We start from the raw sequence: 11194 nt of genomic DNA on the forward strand, positions 1-11194 counted from the left end.
AATCATCAAAGAAGTAGATTACAATTTGCCAGAGAGCACCTTGACTAGAATGTTGATAACTGGGAGTACTGTTGTTCACTAATTAATCAAGGTATTGCTTATATAGCTCAGATAAACGTGTAAGAGTTATTCGACGGCCAAGAGAACGGTACGCACAGTGTAACATATGACCTGTTACTTTCTTTAATGGAGGATCTGTAATGGTTTGGGGAGGAATATCTCTTACCGCGCCAACGAACCTTGTTGTTTTACGAAGAGGTTCCTTAACAAGTGAAAGGTATATTAGAGACATATTGTCTAACCATGTAGTTCTATTTGCTCCTTACATAGGATATAATTTTCTTTTAATGCATGATTACGCTGGACCACATATTGCACGTGTGGTCCTTAATTATTTGGACGAGGTTGGAATACAAACCATGAACTGGCCACCCTGCAGCCCTAATCTCAATCCCATAGAAAATTTCTGGGATATTATGAATCACCAACTCAGGAGCCGACAACCACCACCTATCTCTCTTGACGACATAAAAGTTATGGTTAGAGAATTTTGGGATGCAATTGATCAAGACCAAATACGCCGCTTGATTTTAAGTATGCCTGGTCACTGTGAATAAGTAATCAAATGTAGAGGTAAAAATACTCGTTATTAACTGTTTTTGGGAGACGGAATTGTTAAAGATTATTTAGGTTATGTTTTCTTAGGATTTATTTGTATTAAATGTCAATAAAATTTATGTAAGTAAGGTTGTCTTGGCTTTACATGTTAATAAAAACTTGTTACATGTAAAGTTCTGTACAATCTTTGATAATCGAGCTATCGAAACATTTTTTTACCAAAAACTTGAGAAAGGATAAATCTATCTCAAAATAATAATAAAATGTAGCGTTTCTTTCTAATAAATTCCACAGGGTGTTGCAAAATACGATGAAAAAACACAACTTTATTTTTACACCCCGTAAACGGAAAAAACGTTGATATTTTTTAAAAAACTATTAATACAATCATTTACTAGAAATAGACCTATAGTATAAAAAAACATCATCAAAATCCAATCATTCGTTCAGAAGAAAAATAGTTTCAAACTTATGGTACATTTAAGGTGGTGCGTTAATTTTGGGCAATAGTGTATAAAAGTTATTTTGAGAACTCGCGAGTTATTAACAGAAAATGTACTTATCATTTTTTATCACAATTTTAGCACAGCCGAGAAAAACAAATAAATACAGGGTGGGCAAAGTTGCCCCGGACAGATCAACATTGCCAACCTATTTTAAATTCACTGTATGGCAAAAATTGAAACGTAATAGGACTACCTTTGCCTACGGCATACGTTTTGATTTGACTACTTTGCCCACGATATACGTTTTGAATTTAATTTTTTAATAAAAACTAGAACAAAAAACCTCTATTTTTCTGAGTTCTTTATTAAAAAACTTTTATTACAAAAATACAAGAAAAATTATTACACTTTTAATAAAAAAAAGCATAGGAAAAATTATAACGGAAAACAACTTAAATTTTCTTTAAAAGAAAAATATCTACTTCTAGTTTTGAAAGGTTCCTTTAATATTTTGTTTATGTCTTCAAAATTGACGTCCGATATGTCTGATATGTTTGGATAAACAAAACCATTTATATATATATATATATATATATATATATATATATATATATATATATATATATATATATATATATATATATATATATATATCTATATTTATATATATATATATATATATATATATATATATATATATCTATATTTATATATATATATATATATATTTAAATTTTATGGTGTAGAATGTATTGTCGTCATTTATTTCTAATATAATCCCGATGAAATGTTTAACGGTTTTTTTTTGTAGGAAATCGGACCACCACAAAAGTACCAATTTTTAGATTATTTCCAATTACTTCGATATTTTCATCGGACTCTATATTTTCAACCACTTCATCCTGCCCTTCTTCATGTAATTCATCTACCTTTTCACCATTATCATCGTCACTGTTATTCATCTCCATCTCCATTTCTTCTGCTAAATTTTAGTCATCATTCGTCTCCAGCTCTATTTCTCCTTCTAAGTCCTCGTTCCCACTTCCCTCTTGATTCTGATTAAATTCTTCAAATTGAAGTGATTGATCGGGTTCAGTATTAAGCAACTTTTTCTTTTCTTTTTTAATGGTATCCCCTTTCTTTTTTTGTTGTAAAAAATTTATTAATGCATTATAAATTTCAGAGCTTACTCTTTTCGCAAATCTCTCATTCGGCATCTTTTTTAGCACCTCATGTGGTCAAAGGGACAAACGCCAGTCCGAAATAAACCTTGAAATTAGGTTGAGTAGTTTTTAAATCAGTAAGGATCTTTTTCCAGGCTCTTTTTAAAGGCCGAAATAATCCAACATTAAGTGGTTGTGTAAGCCCTGTAGAATTAGGTGGCAGAAATACAAACCTTATATTTGCCTTTGACAAGCCCTTATTATCTCAATATCAAATGTGAGGACAAGTTGTCCCCAATTAAAACCTTGTTGCTGTTATCGCGTTTTGACCACGGTAAAACAACTTTAAAAAAGCAGTCTTGGAAAGTTGATGCATAAAACCATCCAGATTTTGTTCTATTATACAATGTAAGAGGAGGGCCACCCGTTATCCATCCATCATATAATCTTTCAGCTTTACAAACAACATACAGTGGTAGGCGTTCTCCTGTTGCGGTAGGTGCGAACATTAGAGACACTGCGCTTTTAGTGGCATTCATGTATCTTTCCGGGTATTTTGTCCCACGTCGAAATACACATTTTTGGGTACCAGGGTCATCTGACAGATTTCTTTCATCATAATTTTGGATATTTTCAACTCTATGTTTTCAAGTCTTATTTTTAAATTATTAAAATATCCCTCTATGATTTCTTCAGTGTTGGCTACGCTGGATCGTTTAACGTTTTGACAGTGCCTTTGAGTTAAAATGTGCTTATGTCGTGACAAAAAAGCCTTGACCCAGTCACTAGGAAGGTTGTTGTAAGAGAAATAAACAACTCGAGTTCCTCTGGCATTTATATATTGTTTGACAAGCATTCTAATCTCTAGGCTTGTTAAAGCAGCACCATATTCTGCACTTGCTATAACAACATCCACTAAATGATGTTCTTCTATTTTAGTGAGTGTAAGGGGATGGCCAATGGAGGAAACATGCGTTCGTTTATTTTTGTTCAGAGTGATTCGGCGTGGCACCTTAAAACGTTCCTCTGCCAGATGGGAACGTAAACCTGCTCTCACTACTTCCACAGCTCGTTCAAGCATGGCTTCAGAGTAGTTTAAATACTGCCTTGTTTCCAATTTTTTTCTGCTTTTTCTTGGCATTTTGATTTGTCCTTGAAAGAAAAAAATAATTACGTAAATATTGACATGCTGTTTTACGTAAAAATTAATACTTTATGGCTTTAAAAACTCAAAAGCACTCTTCAGTTTCCTTTTAAATGCCTCTACAAACATTTTATAAAAAAATACAAAATAAAAATTAGAGACAAATGACAGGACAACGTTGCCGCTTGGATTTTGTTTTATAAAGAAAAAACATGTGATTCCTGATAAACTTTCCATCGCAAATTCAGTTAAGACAATACTAAATATTTCTATTATTGTATACCCAGCAGTGCTCAGCTTTTGCCCTAAAAAACGTGTTCAAATTTCTTACCTTACTACCAGCGTTACACTTCAGTCAGGCAGGTTAGATCACATTGGCCTTGATTTCTGTATGTTTCTTAGTGCGCGTAAACGTTTGTGGTACTTTGCTATGTTGCCAAATATTTTTTTTTGCAAATATTATAACCTTTACAGTGGGCAAAGTTGAACCCGCAGGACAAAGTAGGCCATGTTTACGGTACTTTATTTTCGATGACTATGTGGATTTTTATTTAGTTTTGATGCTCAAGCTGGCAGAAGTCAAAGAGACGTTGCTGAGGTCCTCCACACGAACAGAAGTGTCATTAATCGTTTGTGGTTAAGGCGTTAAGAAACTGGTAGATAACCAACCAGATTGAAGGCCGTTTTATTAGGTTGCAGGCATTGCGAGATTGCACTGTAACTGCATCGTAATTAAAGATGAGGCTGAAAGAGACCCATTAGGTGTTTGTAAGCAGCCAAACCATTGCAAATAGACTGCATGAAGTAGAGTTAAATGCTCGAAGACCTGTGAGAGTGCCTGTGTCATCCAAAGAAATTGCGCTCATCGAATTTGTAACGAAATATTTTGCCTACGACATAGGGTATTATTATAGGGGGGTTAAAAATTGGGGACAGAAATTATTGGGGCAGAGATAGGGCAAGCAAAACAAATAGAAACTTATGCGAACGGCTCTCAGGGTTTATTTTGAGAGCTGGAGTCGTGGATAAGTGAATGAAACAGGAGGATTGGATTGGGGCAACTACAAATAATGAAACAAAGGGGTACTTAGATAAATCTCCTGGAACAAACAGACAAACAAAACACAAGAGTTCCCTCTAGCTATTTGAAATAGGACGCCGCTTCGAGGGAACTTCCTGCTGGATTAAAGAAAAGTTTCTTTCATTCTAAAAAACACAAAAAAGAGGTTAGGAGACTTTTTTTTTAAATAAATAGACAAAATGGTTCAGAGAAATAAATTAAACATTTATTACTGTCTCAGCACAAACAGCTACAAATACAGATAATGCAAAAATAATTACTATATAAACAGTTACAAAGATTTATACCAAAATAAAAAAGAAGAAAAACTTACATATCTTATCCGTTTACAAGTGGGAATTGCTACAAAACTTACAAAAAATTGTTACTGGGCTATAAATTGTGGCAGAAATAAATTATTACAAATAAAGAATTATCTTTAAAATGAGATTAGTTATGACAGCTATGGCCACGCCCTAACACATATAATTCTAATTATTGTAATTTCTTTAATTTTAATGAAAACAATTATTATTATTATTAAAAAATGTCTATCTTTACTTTAAAATTTAACACAAAAGAGTTACCTGGATTTCATAAAATTTCCTTACTTTACATATTTTCTGAGGTTGGAACTAGAGATTCACTGCCACACAAAAAACTGCATCTAAAGACTGGGACGATGACCAGGGATAAGAAAATGAGGATGGAAGCTAGCACTGGAACGCAAACCTGAGAAACTCGTCTTCTTAAAAAATGTCAACATGGCAACATGTGGTTATCTTCAAAATTGTTGTAAAACGCCACTTTACAAATCTCTCATATGAGATACGGCACACAATAAAACACAGTGCTTACTCGTTTATAATTGACACATTCATCATCATCCAGCCTCAAGAGTCCACTGCTGAACATAGGCCTCTTCCTCATGTTTCCAACCCCGTCTATCTTGCGCCGCTCTTATCCAGTTTTTATTGAGTCTTCTTAAATCGTCAGTCCATCTTTTAGGTGGTCGACCGACGCTTCTCTTGTCTTCCCTTGGCCTCTGTCATTCTGGCTATGTGTCCTGCCCATCTCCATTTTAGTCTGGCTATCTTCTCGATGATGTCAGTCACTCCGGTTCTTCTCCTGATGTCTTCGTTGGTTATTCTGTCTCGCAGAGTTATTCCTAACATGGATCGCTCCATTCTTCTCTGCGTGACTCTCAGTTTGGTAGCTGCTGCTTTTGTTAAGGTAAGTGTTTCTGCTCCGTACGTCAAGACTGGGAGGACGCACTGATCAAATATTTTTCTCTTTAGGCATGTGGGCAGCTCACTTTTAAAAGTTTCTCTCAGTTTTCCAAATGCTGCCCACCCAAGGACGATTCTTCTCTTCAGTTCATGAGTCTGGTTATCCCTGCCAATCATAATTTCATGTCCGAGGTATTTATATCTATCTACGAGTTCTATTTCTTTCCCACCAATACTGATGTTCTGGTTGGGTACCAAATTGGTCATGATTTTTGTTTTCGAGATATTTATATTTAAACCTACATTTTCTGTAGCACAACGAGTTCCTGTACCATCTCTCTTGCCATACCTAGATCTTCAGCTATTATAAGTATATCATCGGCGAAACGTAAGTTGTTTAGATATTCTCCATCTATTTTTATTCCCTTTGTCATCCAATCCAAATTGACACATTACTTTGAGTAAAAATCACTTTTCTTTACAAATTTGTCCGATTAAATTAAACACGACTGCTTTCAATGGGCCATCTTCCAAACCTCACTTAAAACTTTAAACTGTAACTATTAACTTCACACTGCTACACATTTTCCATGAAAAAAGGACGAAAAACAGAAAACATTACAAATTCGATGAAAAATTTGGACAAACGCTAAAAGCAGCTATTCCTGACAATTGTCTTTCCGGAAAAAACTTCTCAGCGATCTAAATGGATATTGATTTGAAACGCATATATCGAGCGGCTTTCGATCAAAGAAAATACGCGGAATATGCCTCTGTGAAATATAAACAAACTCTCAAATGGTTTATATCAACTCGTGAAGCAAAAAGGATTGAACATATATGTACGAGGGGATTTCAATATATACCAAGGAATTTTAAAATGCTACAACTTCAGTAGGCCCAAGACACGCAAATTGGGTTAGATGTGAGTGGGCCTCTACTTTATTCACAGATGAGTCTCAATTAAGATATGTATCAGAGACGATCTGGCAATACCGAATAATTGGCCACCATGCAGGAGGTTCATAGACAGCAAGGCGGCTATATAAGGGTATGGAGTGGCATCACTATTGGTGGAAGAACCAATCTCGTTTGTCTGGAACGGTTTCTAAATGCAACTCACTACCGTGATATTATTCTTAAACCTACTGTTGTACCCTTTGCATAACAAGCTGGTCCCCAATTTTAATTAATGCCCGACAATAAGCGTCTGCATACTGCCAGGGTCGTGCGAAAATTCCTCGAAGATAATGAAATTGAGGTGTGACCATGGACTGTACAATCGCCAGTTTTAAACCCAATTGAGAATATATGGGACATATTGGGCAGACGCATTTTACATCAAAATATTGCGTTCAATACAAGACAGCAACTGTTTGAGGGCCTTTCGATGGAATGGAACGTAATATCGCAGCAAGAACTTGACCATCTGATCATGAGTTTGCCTTACAGATGTAGGACTGTAGGTCATACACTATACTAGCTTAACCTAAACACTATTTTGTTGGAAGTTGAAGGGCATTAAATGTTTTTTTGTTAACATTTTTTGACTTATGGAGTTATGGAGTTAATGTTTATTTTATATTCAATATACTTGTTTATACCTTTTGATTAAAAATATTCGAAATAAATTATTACAAATCCTTCTGTAATTTCGCATTTTGTTTTTGTCCCCTAGATTATTTTGATGTGTATATTTCTATCTTATATTATACAATTTAACTTAACAATAATAATAATTTACATACATATCGCGTCTAATAGTTATCATTACATCGTTTTTAATATATCAACAATGGAATTTGTGTTGTTATCATTTTGATATTCTTTTTTTTTAACATGCCCCAATTCCCATTTTAATATATTTTTTTTATGTTTCAGGTATCTAAAAAAATCGACATAGAGACAATAAAAAAAACATAAATAAAAAATGAAATTCTTTTTTTACATACATTAAATACAACATTGTTTCTTTGAGCAGTATTTGTTTTTACGATTGGTAGGTTGCTAACCTTGCCAATCACCCTTCACATTTTATCCGGGCTTGGGACCGGCTGTAGTAACCGCAGAGCTACTCAATCCACCCCGCAATCATCCCAGGCAGTGTTTTAGGTCGGGAAGACAACGACAGAACAACAAGGTTTTAGGTCGGGAAGATCATGCACCGACGCTATACTTATAATGAGGCAAGTGAAAGAGAAGTCATTAGAATACAACAAACCGGCATATCTATGTTTCGTGGACCTTAAAAAGGCATTTGACCGGGTCAAATTAAAAGACGTTATCCACTTACTGAATGCAAGAGACATACCTCTAGGAATAATCAAAACGATCGAAAATATCTACCGAAACAACACAATAAAAGTAAAAGTAGAAGAAGAACTAACCGACCCTATTGAAGCTGGCAATGGGATAAGACAGATTCCCTGTGTCCTCTATTGTTCAACCTGATTATGGACGAAATAATAAAAAAAGTAAGAACTAAAAAAGGATGCCAAATGGGAGAAAAACAACTTAAAATAATCTGATATGAAGACGACGCAATACTACTCTCTCAAAGTGAAGATGATTTACAACGTATGCTGCACCAATTTAATATAACCGCCAGAAAATTTAACATGTTAATTTCCCCAACAAAGACAAAATGCATGGTTATAACAGCAAATTTACTAAGATGTAAATTGGAGCTGGAAGGTCAGATACTAGAAGAAGTGATCAAGTTTAAATATCTAGGCATCACATTATCTAGCTACAGAAAGCTCGAAACCGAAGTGGAAGATCAAGTGAATAGAGCAAACAGCAAAAATATCGGGAAACAAACGAAAGGCAGAATTTACAAAACAGTCATCAGACCAATAATGACATACGCGGCAGAAACAATACCTGACACAGAGAGAACAAAAAGGATGTTAGAAACAGCAGAGATGAAAACACTTAGAAAAATTGATGGTAAGACACTATGGGACAGAGCTAGAAGTACAGATATACGACATAGATGCAAGGTGGAGAACATCAAAAACTGGGTAAGAAATAGAATAGTAGAATGGAACGATCATATAAGCCGAATGACAACAAATAGAGTAGTAAAGACGGCAAGAGACGGTTCCCCAATAGGAAGACGATCAGTAGGAAGACCACGCAAACGATGGAATGACAACTTACTGGAGGCACATTGAAAAACAGACAGAGTCATATCTATATAAAAAGAAGAAGAAGATTAAATAGAACAAATTTAAAAGTTTTGATCAATTTTTACAACCGAATTAATCTAGGCAGCGCGAAATGGTACATTCTTTAATACTGTCGACTAAATAAAAAGGTTTTAAGCAGCATGTAGACGAAATAACGACCTATTGGACACTTGTTTTTTGTAAGATCCCACTATCTACTGTAGAAATTCTGGAGAAAATAGAAACAATACACTTTCTTTTTCTTACGGAATAAATAACAATAATATTATCACTTCTTCTTAAAGTTCCACCTCCTATCGGAGGTTGGATATCATAACGGCTATGGTCACTTTGTTGGCTGCTGCGCTGAAAAGTTGTAGTGAACTACAGTTAAACCATTCTCTAACGTTCCTCAGCCAGGAGATGCGTCTTCTTCCTATGCTTCTTCTTCCTTGGATCCTTCCTTGCATAATAATTCTCAGCAGCTCATATTTTTCTCCTCTGGTTTGTTACCCAAATACTTTAGTTTTCTTCTTTTTATGCTGTTTACAATTTCTAACTCCTTATTTAGACGTCGTAGTACCTCAGCATTGGTAATCCTTTAAACCCACTGAATTTTTAATATTCTTCTGTAACACCACATCTCGAACGCTTCTATTTTTCTTATGTGTTATTTCTTCAATGTCCAAGCTTCCATTCCGTATAGTAAGATAGAAAATATGTAACATCTTAGAGCCCTCAATCTGAGATGCAACTGAAGGTCTCTGTTGGTAACCATTGTCTTCATTTTCACAAATGCTTGCCTTGCAGTTTCAATTCGGACTTTGATTTCTCTGCTTTGGTCATTTTTGTTATCAACCCAGGTTCCCAGATATTTTTATGTCTCTACTTTTTCTATTTGGGTTTGCTCTATCATTAATCTTTCATTTCCATGTTGCGTTTTTGAGACAATCATAAATTTAGTTTTTCTCTTATTTATTTTTAGTCCGTATCTAATGCAATAATCGTTAATTCTATTTACCAATTCTTGTAGCGATTCCAGGGTGTCTGCCATTATAACGGTGTCATCAGCGAATCTTATGTTATTTACTATTCTTCCGTTTACAGAGATTCCATCACCCAGATCCTCTATCGCTTCCTGGAATATGGCTTCACTGTACACGTTAAACAGTAATGGTGACAGAACACAGCCCTGTCTTACTCCTCTCTTTATATCTATATTTTCGGACTTTTGTTCTTCTATCTTTATTTTGGCCTTTTGATTCCAATACAGATTGATAATGATTCGTAAGTCTCGTCTGTCTATATCTTTGTTTCTCAGTACTTCTATTAGTTTTTCATGTCGGACCCTGTCGAATGCCTTCTCGAAGTCGATGAAACAGGAATAAATATCTAGGTTCATGTCTAAGCATCTTTGAGAGAGGACATTAAAAGCAAACAATGCCTCTCTCGTTCCCAGTCCCTTGCGGAACCCAAACTGAGTATCATCCATATCATCTTCTAGTTTTCTATATAATCTTCCATGAATCACCTTTAGAAATATTTTGAGGGTATGGCTTATTAGTGATATTGTCCTATAATCTGAACAATCTTTGGCATATACTGTTTTTGGTATTACTACGAAGGTGGACACCAACCATTCCTGTGGGATTTTTCCAGTTTTATATACTTCATTAAATAGGTCCAGAAGTACAGGTAGAGTTTCATCGTCTAGACATTTCAGTAGTTCCGCAGGTATTTCGTCTGGACCTACAGTTTTTCCGTTTTTTGCGTTTCGTATTGCTTGTTCGATTTCCTCTATTATGATCTCTGGCCCCGTTTCGCTGTCGATTTCTTCCGGTTCTTGTCGATTATCCTCAAACAGATCTGTTATGTATGTCTTCCATTTTTTTAATTTCTCTTTAATTTCTATAATGATTTTTCCATTTGCATCTTTCAGAGGGGCATCTTTCTCTTTTCTCAGTGTATTTGTCATTTCCTTTATTTTCTTATTCATGTTAAAGCTATCATACTGTAATATTATCATATAATATCATATAATATATAATTATCACAGGACACCTTAAAAAACTTTATATTATAATATCAAATGCTTCGGCATTATTTCATTTGTTTAACTAAGTTTTATTTTGTAGAATGTTTATGGCAGGACATAAAATTTAAATACCTCCCTGAGGCCATAGATTTTCTGTACCAATCTACCAATATTTTGTTATGGTTTGAACGAATCAACTTTTTGTCCAAACAGGGAACAGATTGTGATTCGTCTTTTTAACCTCAATAATTGTGAATTGGATGTATGGGTCATAATTATTAAAAACGAACAGTAGTTCCTCTGTTTTATCTCTAGGAATGACTAGTATT

General features: G+C 34.7%; 1 protein-coding gene across 3 annotated transcripts in view; it reads left to right on the forward strand.

The window, feature by feature from the left end:
- LOC140446923 (perlucin-like) overlaps positions 1-7635 on the forward strand; it is a 29373-nt gene extending 21738 nt beyond the window's left edge. For all 3 annotated transcript variants that reach the window (XM_072539515.1, XM_072539517.1, XM_072539516.1), the window contains exon 5: positions 7542-7635. In XM_072539515.1, the coding sequence (XP_072395616.1) occupies positions 7542-7563 (22 nt within the window). In that variant the 3' untranslated portion in view covers positions 7564-7635. The remainder of the gene's footprint in view (positions 1-7541) is intronic.
- Positions 7636-11194: the final 3559 nt, after the last annotated feature.

Source organism: Diabrotica undecimpunctata, chromosome 7, assembly GCF_040954645.1.
Source record: "Diabrotica undecimpunctata isolate CICGRU chromosome 7, icDiaUnde3, whole genome shotgun sequence".
In the NCBI taxonomy this organism is placed as follows: domain Eukaryota; kingdom Metazoa; phylum Arthropoda; class Insecta; order Coleoptera; family Chrysomelidae; genus Diabrotica; species Diabrotica undecimpunctata.